This window comes from Symphalangus syndactylus, chromosome 9 (genome assembly GCF_028878055.3).
Source record: "Symphalangus syndactylus isolate Jambi chromosome 9, NHGRI_mSymSyn1-v2.1_pri, whole genome shotgun sequence".
Taxonomy (NCBI): domain Eukaryota; kingdom Metazoa; phylum Chordata; class Mammalia; order Primates; family Hylobatidae; genus Symphalangus; species Symphalangus syndactylus.
Window position 1 is genome coordinate 75223880 of NC_072431.2, and position 20025 is coordinate 75243904.

Consider the following 20025-nt stretch of genomic DNA (forward strand, 5'->3'; position numbering starts at 1 on the left):
TCATCCCATTCCAGTGCAAATGGGTTTTGGACAATGAATCAGAGGCACAAAGGTCATCACTACTTGGGTGGCAGGTCAGGTCCCTCTACTTGTGACTGATGAGCTGGACACTCAGCCGAGAAGGGCTCTGAGGCCTCAAGAAGAAGGCGGAGGTTGGGGGGCAGGGCACAAACTACGACCAGTGTCTACAGAGGTCAGAGCGGGAAACAGAGGCACAGCAAATCACCAGGGAGATTAAATGTTCCCAAAGTTAGGCTGTTAGGGAATCAGAAGCAGGACCCCCTCTATCAGTCACAAAGGCAGCTAAGATGTGGGCTCTGGGGTCAGACAGCCTGAGCTGAGTCCCTACTGTCACCTTTTAACTGGGTGACCTTGGATAAGTCACTGAAAGTCTATGTCGTAGTTTTCTCAACTATAAAAGGATGACATTCCTTCACCTCAGTGGCTTGCTATGAAGATTAAAATGTGATCACATCCATGGAGCTCCTGGAACAGTGCCTGGCACATGGGAAGTGCTAGCTATTTCCTGGCTATGATTAACCATTACTCTTTCTACGGTATTGTGCCGGCGCACATACTTCATCCTGTCACTTGCATCTTTAGCCTCTGAAAATGAACTGTAAAAGAAAACATGTTTTCCTATCCTAAGGAAATATTTGGTCAAAGCTACTGGGTGAGAAGATATTGTTTGAGAGGCTGTGTTCTGAAATCACACAGAGTGAGGCCAGCCCTAAAGTGAGCCGGAGCTGCCCCTGCTGGTAGGAGCCTGGGTGAGTGAGGGTCCACAGGGAAACCGAACAGGGTTCCTTCATGCTGTCCCTGCGCCTGCGAGGCTGAGGCTGCTAGAGCCATGCCCACAATGCAGCCTGCACTGCTGCTTCTCAGCACCAGCAGCCTACCATGCCCGCTCCTGCCACCACATAACACTCATGCTCTAAGCAAACAGCTTCTTCTAACAGCGAGACATCTGAGAATTCAGAACTATAGAAAAAAGCTCCTGGACTTAATCACAGATACATCTTCTCCACATTGTATTACAGCAATCATACATGGGCTACAAAATCCATGTACTTATCCACATTACCTCCCCCAAATGGTAAGTTTCCCTGGGCAGTACAGGACAGAAAGTGTGGAAAGACAGCACAATGCAAAGGAAAACCCAAGGGCTCTGGAGTCAGTCAGAGGCAGGGCTAGAGCCCCTGTTCCACCACGGCAGACTGTGACTCCAGGCCAGCTGCTGCAACCCACCCGACCTGGGCCTGTGCACCCATGCTACAAAACGGATGGATCCCAAGATGACCCAAACGTCAGAAATAGGGACAAGGGTTTTAGGCAGTTATTAGAAATATCTTCAAAGATAAAAAGGGAACTATACTCATCATCAGTGAACCTTCAGAAGAGAAAGGGAGAATAAGACAGAAACAAAGGGATATTCTGGACCTAGAAAAACATCAATAGGTAAAATTACAAAACTTGCTGGGTGAGTTTAAGAGCAGGCTGGCCGTAACAGAAGAAACCATGAATGAATGCAAAACCAGGGAAATAGCAATCATCTGATCCAAATTACAGAGAAGAACGAGAAATCTGGAAAACAAAAGCCTCAGGAACCCGTAGGAAAAGAGCGGCCAGTCACCCAGTGTACTAAAAGATACACATTTACAAGTTCAAGTTCAAAGGCTCTTAAGCACGATAAATACAAATACACCTAGGCATGTAACAGTTAAACTACTGAAAACCAAAAATTAAGAGGAAACCGTGAAAGCCTCTAGAGAAAAAGCACATGTTCCATACAAGAGAACAGTGCAAAGAATGACTTCGAAAGAACAGAGGTGGACGACGACGGAACACTGCCTTTAAAGCACCGAAAAGAAAAAAAAGTCAACCTAGAATTCCACACCCAGCAAAAATGTATTTAAGAATAAAGGTGAAATAAAAACAAATTTAAGACAAATGAAAATCAGTTTGTTGTCACCAAACCTATGCTAAGTAAAATTCTACAGGATGAAAGAAATAATACCAGATAGAAATCAGGATCTTCAGGAAGAAACAAGACCACTAAAAATGGGAAATACATAAATAAATATCAAACTATCCTTTTTGCTTGTATCAATTAAAATAAAATATGCAGGGCTATTTAAAGCAAAATTTCTGGCCAGTCCCTATGGTAGTTCACACCTGTAATCCCAGCACTTTAGGAGGCTGAAGCAGAAGCATCACTTGAGCCCAGGAGTTCGAGACTAGCCTAGGCAACATAGTGAGGACCCTGTCTCTTCAAAAACAATTTTTTAAATTAAAAATACAGCAAAAATTCTAACATTCTATTAGTGGTTTACAACATTCGTAGATTTTATAAATATGGCAGATAGCGTGCAAAGCTCTGGAGTAAGCAGAAGTTTCCTATAGTAAGCATGAGTTTCTTACACTTTATGCGAAGTGGCTCAGTGAAAAGCTAAGGACATATATTGCAACCCCTATAGCATTAGTAAAAAAAATATGCAAATAGATACAGTTAAAGAGTTAACAGAGGCCCAGGCACGGTGGCGCTCACACCTGTAATCCCAGCACTTAGGGAGGCCGAGGCTGGTGGATTACCTGAGGTCAGGAGTTTGAGACCAGCCTGGCCAACACGGTGAAACCCCGTCTCTACTAAAAATACAAAAATTAGCCAGCTGGGCATGGTGGCACGTGCCTATAATCCCAGCTACTCAGGAAGCTGAGGCAGGAGAATCTCTTGAACCCAGGAGGCGGAGGTTGCAGTGAGCTGAGATTGCACCACTGCACTCCAGCCTGGGTGACAAAGCGAGACTCCATCTCAAAAAAAAAAAAAAAAAAAAAAGAGTCAACAGAAAAATTAAAAGAGAATCCTAAAGCATTTCCAACTAATCTCTCTACCTCCCCCTCCCCCCCAAAAAAAGGCAAGAAAGAAAAAACAGAGGGAGGAAAAACACAAAATGTAATTTTAAAAAATTTAAAATGGCAGAGCTGAATCCAACCACATCAATAATTACATTAAATATATATGAACTAATTCCAATTAAAACACTGAGATTATTAGACTAGCTACAACACAAGTCCCATACAGGGTGAAAGCAAAAAGATGTGTCATGCAAACAGTAATTATAAAATGCCGGAGTAGCTGCATTAATATCAGACAAAGCAGATTTCAAGATAAAGAATATTACCAGAGATAAAAGGAACATTCCATGATGATAAAAGAGTCAATTCATTAGGAAAACATAACCATCATAAACATGTATTAGGACACAGCCTCGAAATACATGAAGCAAACACTAAGAAAATTAAAGAGAAGAAAATAAATAGTTGGGAGACTGTAAAACTCCTCCCATGACTGAGTAAACAAACAGCCGAAACAAATATGTAAGGCAAATCTGTGAGGGTCAGCACACTACAAGCCCACACAGTCTGATCTGTAAACGAAGTTCCCTGGAGTGTGGTCATGACATTCATTCACACACTTGCTGTGGCTGCTTCTGTGCTACAATGATAGAACTGAGTGGTTGCAGAAATTGCATGCACCACAAGCCTAAAATATTTACTATCTGGGTCATTACAGGAAGTTCGCTGACCTCTGTAATTGAAGATCTGAACAATACATCTAACCATTGCCCTAACTGACATTTCTAGCACACTATGCCTGACAACTACACCATTCAGATGCACGTGGGACATTCATCAAGACAGACTATATACTGGCCATAAAATACATCTAAGTAAATTTTAAAATGTTAAATCGTACATAATATGTTCTGTAACAACAATGGAATTAAATCAGAAATCGATGAAAATATCCATATAATTCTCACATATCTGAAAAATACACAACCCACTTCTAAATAACCCATGAATCAAAAGAGAAATCATAAGGGTAATTAGGGAATATCTAAAACTAAATGAAAATGAAAACAAGACATAAAATATTTGGGAACAGAGCTAAAATAGTGCTTACAGGAAAATGTAAAGCTTTAAATGCTTGTATTAGAAAAAAAGAAAGGTACAAAACCTAAGATTCCACTTTAAAAAGTTAGAAAAGAGCAAAGTAAATCTAAAGTCCATAGAAAGAAATTTTATTTATTTTTATTTATTTATTTTTTTTGAGACAGGGTCTTACTCTGTCACCTAGGCTACAGTGCAGTGGCGCCACCAGGCCCAGATAATTTTGGGTTTTTTGTAGAGATGAGGTCTCACTATGTTGCCCAGGTTGGTCTTGAACTTGTGGCCTCAAGCTATCCTCCACCTTGGCCTCCAAAAGTGCTGGAATTATAGAAGTGAGCCACTGGGCCCAGACCCACAGACGGAAATTTTAAAATGAAAAGAAGAAAAATCAATGAAATAGAAAATAGATAAAGCTAAAATTTATGTTTATTTCTTTGAAAGATCAATACAACTTTGATAAAGCTGCTATCTAGATTGATGAAAGAGAGAGAGAGAAAACATAAATTACTAATATCAAGAATAAAAGAGAGGCCAGAGTAGTGGCTCACACCTGTAATCCCAGCACGTTGGGAGGCCGAAGTAGGCAGATCACCTGAGGTCAGGAGTTCGAGACCAGCCTGGCCTACATGGTGAAACCCTGTCTCTACTAAAAACACAAAAATGAGTCAGGCGTGGTACCTTGTGTTTGTAATCGTGACTACATGGAAGGCTGCAGCAGGAGAATTGCTTGAACTCAGGAGGCGGAGGTTGCAGTAAGCCAAGATTGTGCCACTGCACTCCAGCCTGGGAGAAACAGCGAGATTCTATCTCGAAAAGAAAAAAGAATAAAAGAGAAACTATCACTTCAGACCTTACTAAACATTAAAAAAATGAGATATGAATAACATTATGCCAATAAATTTGACAACTTAGATAAAATGAGAAAACATATTGAAAAACACAATTAACAAAACTGATGCAAAATGATTCTATTAATGAAATTGAATTCATAATAAAAAATTTTCCCACAAACATTTAAGCAAGTAATAACACCGATTATACACAAAATCTTTCTGAAAATAAGAGAAAACACTTTCCAACTCATGTACATGACCAGCATAATCCTGATACCTGATTCCTAATAAAAACAAAGATCTTATAGAAAAAGAAAATATGTACTAAGAAACATAAAAATCTTTAACAAAATATTAGCAAACCAAATCTAGCAATATTAATAAAAAGAAAAGGATAAAAATCATGTCCAAGTGAGGTTTATACTAGGAATGCAAGGTCGACTCAACTTTTAAAAACCAATCAGTGTAAAATCACCATATTAATAAAACCACAGAGGAAAACCACAGGAGCATTTGAATAAATCCAGGGAAAAAAAATGACAAAATTCAACATCCCTTCATGATAACCAGTAATAAAAGGAAACTTCTTCAATCTGATAAAAGCCATCTAAGAAAAACAGTTAAAAGTATATTTGATGGGGAAATATTTAATGTTTTTCTCTATGATTGTGAATAAAGCAAAGATGTCTACTCTGACCACTTCTATTCAATATTATACTATAGATCCTAACCAATGTAATAAGAGAGGTAAAGGAAATAAAAGGCACAGAGTTGGAAAGGAAGAAGAAAACTCACAGATACAGTATGTATACATGGAAAATCCTAAGTAATCTATAAAAAGCTACTAGAACTGATACATGAATTTAGCACAGAATATAAAGTCAATACACAAAAAGCAGTTGTGGCCAGTTACAGTGGCTCAAGCCTGTAATCCCAGCACTTTGGGAGGCCGAGATGGGTAGATCCCTTGAACTTGGGAGTTTGAGACCAGCCTGGTCAATATGGCAAAACCCCATCTCTGCAAAAAAATACAAAAATTGGCCAGGCATGGTGGTGCATGCCTGTAATCCCAGCTACTCAGCTAAGGCAGGAGGATATCTTGAGCCTGGGAGGTACAGGCTGCAGTGAGCCATGATCACACCACTGCACTTCAGCCTGGGTAACAGAGTGAGACTCTGTCTCCAAAAAAAAAAAAAAAAAAAAAAAATGCAGTTGTATTTCTGTATACTGGCAATACATAATTGGAAAATGTAAATAAATAGCATATCTAGGAATAAATTTAACAAAAGATGTGTAAGACCGTGCAGCAAAAACTATAAAGCACTACTGACAGAAATTAAAGAAAATATAAATGGAGAGATATACCACATTTGTGAGCAGAAGGACTCAACATTATTAAGATGTCAGTTCTGGCCAGGCACAGTGGCTCATGCCTGTAATCCTAGCACTTTGGGAGGCCAAGGTGGGCAGATCACTTGAGCTCAGGAGTTTGAGACCAGCCTGGTCAACATGGTGAAACCCCCGTCTCTACTAAAAATACAAAAACTAGCCGGATACGGTGGTGGGCACCTGTAATCCCAGCTACTCAGGAGGCTGAGGCAGGAGAATTGCTTGAACCTGGGAGGCGGAGGTTGCAGTGAGCCGAGATCACACCTACTCCAGCCTGGGCGACCAAGCAAGACTCCATCTCAAAAAAAAAGATGTCAGTTAGTTCTACCCAAGTGGATCTAGAGATTCAATGATTCAATGCACTCTGACTCATAACTCCAATAGGCTCCATTTTTAGAAGCTGACAAATGGACTCTAAAACTTATATGAAAATACAAAGGACCTGGAATATTCAAAGTGATTCTGAAAAAGAACAAAGTTAGAGGTCTTAAGTTACCTGATCTCAAAACTTACAATAAATGCAGAATAAGAAAAACAACGTGGTAATATCATGTAGGTAAACAGGCCAAAGTAACTGAATGGAGTCCAGAAACAGACCCAGGCTTATTAGGTCATTTGATTTTTGACAGAGGAACCAAAATCAATCAAATGGGAAAAATAAATGTCTTTTCCACAAAAGGTATGGGAACAATCAGATATCCCTATGGTTAAAAAAAAAAAAAAACACCTCAGGCTGGGCACAGTGGCTCATGCCTGTAATCCCAGCACTTTGGGAGGCCGAGGCAGGCGGATCATGAGGTCAGGAGATCGAGACCATCCCGGGTAACACGGTGAAACCCCGTCTCTACTAAAAATACAAAAAATTAACCAGATGTGGTGGCAGACACCTGTAGTCCCAGCTACTCGTGAGGCTGAAGCAGGAGAATGGCGTGAACCTGGGAGGCGGAGCTTGCAGTGAGCAGAGATCGTGCCACTGCACTCCAGCCTGGGCAACAGAGTGAGACTCTGTCTCAAAAAAAAAAACAAAAAAAAATCTAAACACCTCGTTTGTTACTTCATGTAATATACAAAACTTAATTTGAGATAAATCACAGGTCTAAAGGTAAAATCTAAAACAATAAAGATTAAAGGAGAGTATTATCTATATAACCTGAGGGTAGGTAAGGTTTCTTAGACAAAACACAGACAGTAATTATCATAAAAAGAAAACACTGAAAAATAGATTTTATCAAAATTTAAAACTCTATTAATCAAAAGATACCATAAAGAATATGATTAGGCAAACTACAGACAGGGAGAAATTATTTGTATGATATATATCTGACAGAGGGACTTTAACCAGAACATATAAAGAATTCTTACAAAAAATAGCAAAAAGACAAAAATAAAATAAAATAAAATAAAACAATGTAGGTAAAACATACGAAGAGACAGGCTGGGCACAGTGGCTCACACCTATAATTCCAGCAGTTTGGGAGGCCAAGGCAGGAAGATTGCTTGAGTCCAGGAGTTCGAAACCAGCCTGGGCAACAAAAGAAGACCCCGACAAAAATAAAAAGATTTAGCCAGGTGTGGTGGCATGTGCCTGTAGTCCCCAGCTACTTGGGAGGTTGAAGTGGGAGGATCACCTGAGCCCTGAAGGTCGAGGCTACAGTGAGCCAATATCCACCACTGCACTCCAGCCTGGGTGACAGTGCAAGACCCTGTCTCAAAAAATAATAATAAGAAGAAGATATGAAGAGATAGACAACAAAGGAAGATACACAATTGGCCCATGAGCACACGCAACATTAATCAACCCTGGTCAATCAGGAAGATACAAATAAAACCACAATGAAATACCCACCAAAATAATTAAAATTAAAAAGACTTTCAACACCAAGTGTTGCCAGATGCAGAACAACCAGAACTTGTGGAAAAAGTGGCAATTTCTAAAACTAAACATACACCTACCCTCCGATCCAGTAATTCTACTCCTAGATATTAGCCCAAAAGAAATGAAGACATATGTCTCTAGACAGACCTGTGCAGGAATGTTCATAGCAGCTTGTTCCTAATAGCCAAAACCTGGAAACCAATGAAAAACAATGATAAACTGGCCGGACACAGTGGCTCATGCCCGTAATCCCAGCAGTTCTGGAGGCCAAGGCAGGCAGATCATCTAAGGTCAGGAGTTCAAGACCAGCCTGGGCAACATGGTGAAACCCTGTCTCTACTAAAAATACAAAAAATTAGCTGGGCATGGTGACGTGTGCCTGTAATCCCAGCTACTTGGGAGGCTGACACACGAGAACCGCCTGAACCCAAGAGGCAAAGGTTGTAGTGAGCCAAGATTGCGCCACTGCACTCCAGCCTGGGGGACAGAGCGACACTGTGTCTCAAAAAAAAAAAAAAAGAAAGAAAAAAAAGAAAGAAAAACAATGATAAACTATGGTACATTTATTTAAGTGATGCTTAAAATTAGGAAGGTATCAGAATCTTGAGTAAGGAGGAAAAAAAGTATAGCTTAAAAAAATCTTTTCAAGTAATTCTGATACCCCCTGAAAAACATTCCATGTTTCAAATAACCAACTTGCAAACAAGCTTCGGGAACAGAATTTGTACGAAAGCATTTTCTGACATATATACAATAGTTGGCCACCAGGGGGCACTCCCAATGCAGTTCTATCTGGGGCTTCCCAGGGCAGGCGTGTGGGCACAAGCAGTGATGCTGTGGCTGCTGCCAGATTCAGTTCAGCATCTAAGGACTGTACTCGTGTCACTCTGGTGGGGGTATTATATGCTTTTTTTGGACATCGCATTTACCTTTCCAAATAAATCTCATTTAACAAATGTATTTGTTTACAGTGGCTAAACCCACACAAATTCCTAATGCCCGAGAACTCAAAACGTGAATAGAAGGAAGAATTTGCCACCATTACCCATGATTTTTTGTCAGATAATCAAGAGCTGGCTGTAACTACTCATCAAAATAGCTTCCAGTTACAGGGTCCACAGATGTAATTTGTTAGAAAATCATTCACAATTAATAAAATTCCTAATACAATGTAGAATATTGTTAAGACCTTGCCCTTTTTCTTTTATTTTCTTTTCTTTGAGGTAGGGTCTTGCTGTGTCACCCAGGCTGGAGTGCAGTGGCATGATCATAGCTCACTGCAACCTCTGCCTCCCAGGCTCAAACCATCCTTCCACCTCAGCCTCCTAGGTACCTGGGACTACAGGTGCGTGCCACCACACCCAGCTAATTTTTGTATTTTTTTTTTTTAGTAGACACATGGTTTCACCATGTTGCCCAGGCTGATTTCCAACTCCTGGGCTCAAGCAACCCTCCTGCCTTGGCCTCCCAAAGTGCTGAGATTACAGGTGTGCGCCATAGTGCCTGGCCAAACCTTTACATTTTAAGGCCATCTAAAATACCACATAACTTTAAATTAACAAGTAATACACGTTCCTACACAGAAGAGTATACCCTACTAAATACTAACACATGATGAGCATCTACAAGGAGGGAAAATAAATTTTGTGAATCTGGACTGAACTTATAGTTTTCTTTGTAAAGGATAATTAATAATATTTTTTCAAGTGCTTGAACACTTTACACCTTCATAAGCATGCCTGAACAACTTAGGACTTCACATGCCAGGAGAAGAAAACGTTAGAGCTTGTTATTACATCAAACTTGAGCATTTCCTACCTAATTTTAAGAGACAGCTTTAATAAATGGAGGCCCTCTCGATTTAACTGTAACTTGAGAGAAAACAGTGTGGAGCTGTACTTCCCTAGCTTTGCCTCCCCCACTGTAGCCCCTGCCTTGGTCAAACACAAACCCCGCCCTCTGCTCAGAGATGCAAACAGATGTGCAGACTCCACGGTGCATGGTCTGTTTCTCTGCTGGCAGAGAGCTTTAGTCTACACTTATTTTCTGTAGTTTACTATGAAGAAGATGTATTTTTACTCCCAATTGTAAGACCATATTACATATGCTTTTTCCTTTTTAAATTTTTCATTGATATATAATAATTGTACATATTTATGGGTACATGTGATATACATGCATACAATGTATAATGATCGAGTCAGGGTATTCAGGATGTCCATTACCTTGAACATTTATCATTTATTTATGCTGTGAACATTTCAAATCTTCTAGCTATTTTGAAATATAAAATTTATATGCTTTTTCAAATTACCACTGATGCCATCCTACCCCCAGAAGATTCTGATATTCCTCCTTGTTCCTCATGTTCAAGAATCTTAATGTAGAGGACACAATTAAGTTTTAAAGACTAAGTATGGGATCTTGACATCTTTGGCTCTATGCTTTCTGGAGGAGAGAAATTTGTTTTGGAAACAGCAGGGCAAAGCAAGGTGTCTGAATGGTATTCTGTGCAGAAGCCCTGCCAGGAGGAGCTGGCCGCAGCCACCTGCAGCCTGTCAGCGGCAGAGCCGTGCTGGCTTGCTCCCAAGTGGCCAGTAGTGGTGAAAACAGATGGTGGCCACTGTCTGCAGAACTCATGAAAATGGAACTGCCCAGGAGGAAGGGTCCCCACAGGATAGCCTGGTTCCTGGAACCTGCTTGCTCTCCACAGGGCTCAGTTGAAACACAGTGGAAAAGCACACCCAGCAGCAGAGATCAGCCACCAGGAAAACCCAGCTGTGTCGGCTGAGCCTCTTTAAAGTGAAGGGAAAAGGAGTTTGACAAAAAAGAGCTTCCACATTTTAGCAGTTATCCATTTGTTTTAAAAGTATCAGAGGGCCCCTGTCTGTACAGTCAATATTGTGCTCACATGTTATTGTTGGACATTTATATTACAGATGTCCCTCTATGACACTGAAGTTATAATTGCTCCAAAACTCTAAAAAAGGGAGGCAGTGATTTGAACAGAATTATGTTTTAATGTAAAAGTGAGGGTACTGTTAAGTAAGATACATCTGATTTTCAAAAAATACATTTCATTGTGTTTCACTGACCAAACGTCGTAACTTTCTGAGTTGTTTTCTTGAATAATAATATCTTATATGATTTGAATATTTTGGTATTGTTGTAAGAGGACTAAAAATTTCTGAGAAATTAGCCTAAATCATGAGAGATAATTCCCCACAATTTTTCTAAGTAATTTATTATGGTAGCTGTAAAGAAAAAATAAAATTGACTCAGGTATCAGTTCTTATTATTTCCAGGTAGAAATATGAGTTCCGCTCCATCAATTCCACCTATCTATCCTAAACAAAGAGAACTTGCCAAAATACTGTGTTGAACAGAGCAATCATTGTGTTACAGCTATATACTCTGATGTATGAGCAACAATCTCCAATATCAATTATTACAAACACAGATGTGTTAAATACAAAATAAGATTATAAAAGAAGCATCACTTCAACTTAAATGATAAATCTTAAATGATAAATCTTAGTCCAGGACAGAAATCAATAGCGTTCTTAATTTTATGCCCAAATATATTTAAAACCTACCAGAATTAATCAGTGAAGGTTCAGCCTATTTTCCTATAGTACGCCAGATGTATACAAATTTGAGTACCACCTATGTCTTGAGAATAATATAACAATTTTAAACTCAAAAGTTCTTGGACAATCATAATCCAGCAATAAAGGCTTATTCAAGCAAGAAAATAAAATGATGTGAAAATGAACAAAAAAGCACTTTGGTTATAATCCTGTCCACTACCTTACTGGATATCCATACTCTTTAGAATGAAAATCATCTCACCACTGCTCTGTCATCTAGGTTTTCTTTTACACATGAATATAAACCCTGTTAACACACACAATCACACACACACACACACACACAGACTTGTAGCATTAATGACAGTGGTAATGAGTGGTAAAATACAGAGACTTTATTTTATAAAAACAATCATTCTAAAAGGTTTTTAGTGTACAGTCAAATGGCCTTACCAAAGCAAGACCCAAAACCTGACAGGGAAACCTGGCTCCCCGCACAGGGGACGGCCGTGACGGCGGAGGCACTGACCTTGTATGCCTGCATGAGCATGTGGACGACCCCCGGGGCGCCATGGCACCAGTGCACCAGCCGGTCTGTTTCATTGCTTAATGACGACGGGTAATTCCCAGATCGGAATTTTTTGTGGCGCACATAATCAATACTGGGTTTCACCATTTCTGTCAAGGTTTCTTGGTCCACTTTCGCTGCTGGCTTTAAACAAACAAAAATAAAACACAAATTATTTTTTCTGAAGTTATTTCTTTTACATTGTATCATGGCTAACAAAACATCAATTACCTGGAAAATGAAAGAGCACATAAAATTAGAATTAATTCAACTATCTGGTTATTTAAGACTTAGGCAGAACTTGTTTCGACTTTTTGAAATCTTAGTGTTATAATGTATTTTGTCTCTTCTTTGGTGGATTAGGACTACACTCCTAGAGAGTAGTAAAGGAAATGATTAAATGGCAAGTGAACCTAGGAGTAGGTAGGTTTTGTTTTGTTGCTTTGCTTTGTTAAAATACCAATACTTGATTTCCTTCCATGTGGCTCACACCTCCTAAAAAGCCAGGTACCCCTCTTACCCCAAATCTATATACTGGTTTTGTTACTTGGCCAAATTATTTAATCTCAGTTTCTTTATCTCTAAAATAGAATAATCATAGTACTCAACTCCTAAGGTGTTTGTAAGGAAAAAAGGAGAAAAAAATGCATGCCTCACTCCTTCATCCAACAATTTGTGGCAATACTGCCTTTTACTAACTGAAAGCACTCATTAAATGTTACCTACTAGAATTTATTATTGCGTTTGTGTGTTAAAGTTTTACTACAGGGACTAAGACTAAAAACATACTTGGAAAATATTTGCTAATTTTGAGGCACTGTTTTTTTAAAAGGACTTAAATAAAAACATTCAAAGAGTCTCAAGTTACTGCACAGCTTCCCATGAAAAACCCTGGTGAGAAGAGTCAGATGGCAAGGCTGGGCTAAGTGAGCGTCTTAGGGTGCCTTGCCAGCCCACACGCCATCTTAAGGTGACATGTTAATGCCACAAAATGACTTTAGGGTGACATGTTAATGCCACACAATGCCTTTAGAGTGACATGTTAACATCACACAACGTCTCAGGGTGACATGTCACCACCACATGACATCCTTAGAATGACAGCGCCACAGAACATCTTAGGGTGACATGTTAACACCTCATATCTTTAGGGTGACACATTAGCACCACATGACATCCTTAGAGTGACATGTTAATGCCACACAATGTCTTTAGGGTGACACATTCGCAACACGACATCTTTAGAGTGACAGTTTAGCACCACACAAACGTCTTAGGGTGACACATTAGCACCACAGAACGTCTCAGGGTGACATATTAGCACCACAGAACGTCTCAGGGTGACATGTTAACACCACACAATGTCTTTAAAGTGACACGTTAGCACTATATAAATCCACATATTGGTAAAGTCTGAGATAGAGAACCCATCTCTGGCCACTAATTTTTCACTTGGCTTTAATTGCACATGTCAGGGGTGATGTAAAGTACTCTCAAAACTGAAATAAAATATTGCATTGCTTTAAATTCTCATCATTCCATAAGCACCAAAGTTTACAACATGACATCTCCTACAGAATGAAATAAAAACCTCATTTCTTCAACAAAAAGTGAATTTTATTAAAAATGAAGGAAAGCTAATTTAAGGAATATCAATACTTCTAAATTTCATTGAAATAAAACTATACTTAGTAGAAAATCTTTAGGTGTTTTTCCTGATACACACTTAGAGAATGTATTAGCTTTTTAAAAACTATAGGTCACGAAGTTTATTTCCAAAAGGCTACATGGTACTTTTAAAATTACTTTCTTACAGGTAATAAATACAGAACCACTTTAAAATGTCAAAAAATGCTGAGGAGCTTATCTCAAAGACGAACAGACCATGTCGTTCCTAGGACACAACTGAGTTCCTTTTTGTTGTGGTGGTTGTTAGCTGCTTATTCATATTACCACGGTATTTCTAAACAATCCATGCATGGCTGTGCCCTGAGTTACTGATTCTAGGTTTCCCCTTGTGGCAGATGAGGGACACTTTCCTTCCTCTAATCTTCCCAAGAGAATTTCACTCTGTTCACCATTTTTAGTTTCACTCTGGTCACCATCCATAATCCTGTGTTCTTTACAGACTATACTATGCAAATATTGTTTGCTCCTGAACCAGGAAATATATTGAATTACAGATATTCTTTCACACCTTTTAGTTTTTCCTGGAGTAACTTTCTCACATTTTATTTGCTTAGTTTTCTTTAAACCAGTACCTAAGCTTTTTCATACCCACCAACAGCTCCGTAAAATCTCTCGATAAGATTTTCCACATGGTCAAATCTACTATGACTTTGTTTTCCCTGGAGGCGACTCTCCATAATTGGCTGCTTTCCAGGTCTTCTGTGACACTGCTGTCCTGGGACTTGCACCTGTCAATTTCCTGGGGATTCTGTTCCCCTCTCTTGTATGGGAGCCCCTCTTCCCTGGATCTGATCCTCTCAGAGCACTCCCTTGTTGTGGCAGACACCACCCTCCAGCAGCTTCCTGAGATGGAGTACAGGGGAATTAAATTTGGGGGACGGGATGTTTTAAACAGTCTTCGCTCTACTCCACATTTAATTGGTAACTTTCTGGGCAGAACGCAATGTTGGAAATCATTTTTACTCAAAACTTGGAAGTCGGCCGGGCACGGTGGCTCACACCTGTAATCCCGGCACTTTGGGAGGCCGAGGTGGGCGGATCATGAGGTCAGGAGATCGAGACCATCCTGGCTAATACGGTGAAACCCCATCTCTACTAAAAAATACACACAAAAAATTAGCCGGGCATGGTGGCAGGCGCCTGTAGTCCCAGCTACTCAGGAGGTTGAGGCAGGAGAATGGCATGAACCTGGGAGGCAGAGCTTGCAGTGAGCCAAGTTCGCGCCACTGCACTCCAGTCTGGGCAACAGAGCAAGACTCCGTCTAAAAAAAAAAAAAAAACACTTGGAAGTCATTTCCATTTATCTTTTAGCTTCAATGAAACTGTTGCGAAGTCCAATGTCATTTTTGGACTTTGTACATAACCTGTTTTTTTCTTTTATTTTTTTTTTTTTGAGACAGAGTCTCACTGTCGCCCAGGCTGGAGTGCAGTGGCACGATCTCGGCTCACTGCAACCTCTGCCTCCCAGGTTCAAGCAATTCTCCTGCCTCAGCCTCCCGAGTAGCTGGGACTACAGGTGCACGCCACTACACCCAGCTATTTCCTGTCTAACGTTTTAAGCACTGTCTCTTTATCCCTTTATCTTAAGCTTTCACAATGACGGGCATGATGTGGATTTGTCTGTCTCCATTCATTGTGTAGGAACCTGGTAGGTCTTTCCAACATGCAACTATGTCCCTCGTTTCTTTCTTTTTTTTTTTTTTTGAGATAGGGTCTTGCACTGTTGCCTGGGCTGAAGTGCAGTGGCATGATCTCAGCTCACTGCAACCTCTGCCTCCCAGGTTCAAGTGATTCTCCTGCCTCAGCCTCCTAAGTAGCTGGGATTACAGGGGCCCGCTACCATGCCCAGGTAATTTTTTGTATTTTTTTAGTAGAGACGGGGTTTCACTGTGTTGGCCAGGCTGGTCTCAAACTCCTGACACCTCAGTGATCCGCCCGCCTCAGCCTCCCAAAGTGCTGGGATTATAGGTGTGGGCCACAGCGCTCAGCCTATGTCCCTCATTTCTAGAGCATATTTTTGTGTTATTTTCCTCCCTCCTATTGTGTGTTCTCCCTCACTAGGTCTCCCACTAGTCACATGCTAAACCTCCTGGATTAATCCTCTTACTTTCTTACGTTTTCCTCTCCCATTGTCTATTTCTGCCTGCTTTCTAAGATATTTGACTTTGCTTCCCAAACATTTTCAGGAATTTATTAAAAATTCAGCTATTATATTTTTTATTTTCAAGAGCTCTCTTTTTCCCTCAAATGTTTGTTTCTTGGATGCAACAGCTTCTCTTATTTCCCTGAGGATATTAATTATGAATTATTATTTCTTCGAAGCTTTCTTCCACTTCCTGCTTTCTCTTTGTTTTTATTTCTACTTGTGCAGGTCTCCATCTTTCAAGCTCGGGCTTTTCTGCCACGTCTGCTCATCGGCTACTGGTCTGTGCTCACGCATAAGGCATAGCTCCTCGCTGCCCTCAGCGCACCGGAGGGGCTGCGGAACGGTGGGAATCACTGTGGAGTGGCTGGATGGGGGATTGCCAGGGGTCTCCAAAGAAGTAGACCAACAGGATGTGTAAAAGTAGAGAAAGAGATTCACTCCAAGGAACTGGCTGCAGAGGCTTCATGAGTCCACAAACTGCCTGGGGTGGCCAGCAAGCTGGAGACTCAGGAAGGAGCTGCAGTTGGAGTCTGAAAGCAGAGTGCTGGAGAATCCTCTCTTGCCTGGGGGTCCAGCATTTTGTTCTAGTCAGACCTTCAACTGATCGGACAAGGCCCACTCACATCCTATGGGGCAGCTGGCTTCACTCAAAGTCCACCAACTTAAATGTAAATCTCATTCAAAAATGCCCTCAAAGAAACATCCAGAATGTCTGACCACATGTCTGGGCACCAGGGCTCAGCCAAGTTGACACCTAAAATTAACCATCACGGATGGCAGACTAACTTTTTAATGGGGGCTTTCAAATACCTGTACTTATGAAACTTTTATCTCAGCTACTTGTTTCTCCAGAAAAGTGACTTCAAGCCCCAAGTGGGGTGGAGGTGGTGCTGCCCTTTGGGGTTAGGGAGAGGTGATGGTGCCTGAGGCTGGTGGTGACAGAGAGGCGGTCTCACCCTGGACCATGGACACTCACTCTCGCTCCCTATTTTTAGTTCTGTGTTTCACTCCAACTCTCTTCTACATCTGGCTTTCCTGAATTGAAAAGAGCCTAGTCAGCTTTTCCAGACCTAGCTCCTTTTGTCTCCAGCACGAGTTGAAGGATAGGCAGTTCCCTCCCTGTGCTGGGTGCAGGTGCCCACAGAGGTCCAACCACTGCACATGCTCAAAGAAGCCTCCTGTGCCAGAGCGCCCCCCAAACCCACGTGTGGCACTGCCTACTGGGGACATGGCGCTTTCCCCTCCTGAGTTCTGGGGTTCTGTAGAACAAATTGACTTGCTTCTCGTGGGCACCCTCCCCCTCGGGCACTGACGCCATCTTTCATCCCAGCAGGTCAGCTGTCATTCTTTCACCTGCTTCAGTTCATAGGTTTGCAGCTGGAGCTCCACATGTCCCCTAGCTTCATCAAAGAACTTCAGTTTCTGTTTTGTTGTTTTTCTGGTTGTTTTGAGATGATTTTCAAGAGGAGAACTGTTTTTATTCTGCTATCATGAAAGTGGAGTTCTTTTTAAGCGATATTTTAAGAGTTTTTGCATATATTGTTCTGATAGCCTTCCAAGGACACCCGCCAGCTGAAACTACCACTTTTACATGACTAAACTACTAGAAAATGAGAAATAAGAACCAAATTCTAAGCCCCCAAACTCACTGAGCAGACCCTTTCTTGGCCAAGGAAGCCTGAGGCAACCTTGAAGCTAAGCTCCCAGTCATGACAGGCTAAGAGGTGGGGCTCACCCTGCTCTGCCCGTCCCTTGCTGACCCCATGAGGCTTTCTGCCCTAAGGGCTAAGCGGGAACCAGCCCGTTCACCCGACTCTGCACTGGCAGTGACAACCACCTGACTGTTCCCCCATCTTCTGTGGCTTCAACAACCCAAGCAGCCAGCACTTGTTCCTGAGAAGGTGCCAGGGACGCTCTGGCCAGCCTATGAAGGACACGCAGGGAGGGGTTTTGTTCCTCTGCTTCACCTTTTGACTCAGAGAGCGGAAAATGCTACCCTCGGATCCCGCTCGTGCCACCATTTTCTGAACATGAGTCTCAAGAAGGAGCATGAAGTCCAATTGTGCAGGCACACACTTCTCTAGCAAATACTCCACTCCTCCTGCAGCTCACCAACACATACATTCAGCCACCTGGCTTGGCATACGTTCCTGCTCCCTTTTCACTCCCTCAGAATATCTGTTTCTGGCTTCTAGCCCAAGGCTACGATTAGCCATCAGAATGGCGACCCTGCAGGCTGCAACCCTGTATGAGAAACAAAGCCCTCCTTTCCACATTTCTGAACCGTCATTCTGCACTGACAACAGCCATGAACCGTGCAGCAGGGAAGAGATGCAGGCAACTCCCCAGCAGGCTCCACCACGCCACTGCCTAAGAATCTTGAAAGAAAACCTGGCTCAATCTCTAAGTCAAGTACTTACTACACAGTGTTCCACGTTCCTCACTTTAAAAGCAGATCGGTGGAATATTTTATGATTTGTATTCCTCTCAAGAAAGTCCCTAATATACAGCAAAATCAGCCTAAACATATGAACAACACTGGCGTGGTTCTTACATTACTATGTTCCCCTAAGGGAATTAGCATTAAAAAAAAAAAGTTCCGGCTGGGCGTGGTCGCGGACACCTGTAATCCCAGCATACTCGTGGGGCTGAGGCAGGAGAATCGCTTAAACCCGGGAGATGGAGTTTGCAGTGGGCCGAGATTGTGCCACTGCACTCTAGCTTGGGCAAGAGTGAGACCCTGTCTGAAAAAAAAAAAAAAAAAAAAAAGTTCCTGAACCACCGTTAAAACATTTGTCTGAGAAAATACAGAATACACTATGATAGTTAATTTTATGTGTCAAATTAAACATGGTGTCTGGGTGTGTCTCTAAAGGTGTTTCCAGTTGAGATTAGCATTGAGCGGTGGACTCAGTCAGGCAGACGGCCCTCCCCAAAGTGGGTGCGCCTCATCCAGTCCCTCCAAGGCCTGAACAAAACCAAAGGCGGAGAAAGAAAACATCTGTTCCTTCCTGCCTGCCAGCTTCAACCAGGGCAACAGTCTCCTCCTGCCCTTGGACTGGGATTTGGCTCTGCTGGGTCTTGGTCTTCTGACTCGGAGTGGAGTTACAGCCCTGGCATTCCCGCGTCTTAGGCCTGTAGATGACAGATGATGGGGCTTCTGGGACTCCATAGTTGCATGAGCCAACTCCTTTAAGAAATCCCATCTCATATATAATATTTATCTCCTATTGGTTGTTTCTCTGGAGAACTCTAACACATATACAAAATCTAACTGTTCAAAATAACAGTGCCATTTTTAAATGAGGTATGGAATTCTGGTTACTTTGAAAGCGTGTACCTGCATCATGAAGAAAACTGACATGCCTATAATCCCAGTACTTTGGGAGGCGAGGTGGGTGGATCACCAGAGGTCAGGAGTTCGAGACCAACCTGGCCAATATGGCGAAACTCCATCTCTACTAAAAATACAAAAATTAGCCAGGTGTGGTGGTGCATGCCTGTAATCCCAGCTACTCAGGAGGCTAAGGCAGGAGAATGGCTTGAACCCAGGAGGCGGAGGTTGCAGTGGGCTGAGATGGCGCCACTGCACTCCAGCCTGGGCGACAAAGCAAGATTCCAACTCAAAAAAAAAAAAAAAAGAAAAAGAAAGAAAATTCACAAAATGAACTATATGCATATATGCATGTTTTACTTTAAACAACAATAAACAAAGACAAATAATAACTAGAAAAAGTTTTAATCCTGTGTAGATATGAATTTCCTGGTTTCCTTTAGTGAGTGAGAACATGATGTAGTAGGTTAGACATAAAAAGAATCTGAAATAAAAAAAAAAAAAAATATATATATATATATATTTTTTTTTTTTTTTTTTTTTTGAGACAGGGTCTTGCTGTGTCACCCAGGCTGGAGTGCAGTGGCGCAATCTCGGCTCACTGCAAGCTCCACCTCCTGGGTTCACGCCATTCTCCTGCCTCAGC

At 41.5% G+C, this 20025-nt stretch overlaps 1 protein-coding gene across 2 annotated transcripts in view; it reads right to left on the reverse strand.

The window, feature by feature from the left end:
* The window catches only part of LANCL2 (LanC like glutathione S-transferase 2), a 70317-nt gene that overhangs the window by 9731 nt on the left and 40561 nt on the right, over positions 1 to 20025 (reverse strand). For both annotated transcript variants that reach the window (XM_055293113.2, XM_055293114.2), the window contains exon 6: positions 12172 to 12354. In XM_055293113.2, the coding sequence (XP_055149088.1) occupies positions 12172 to 12354 (183 nt within the window). The remainder of the gene's footprint in view (positions 1 to 12171; positions 12355 to 20025) is intronic.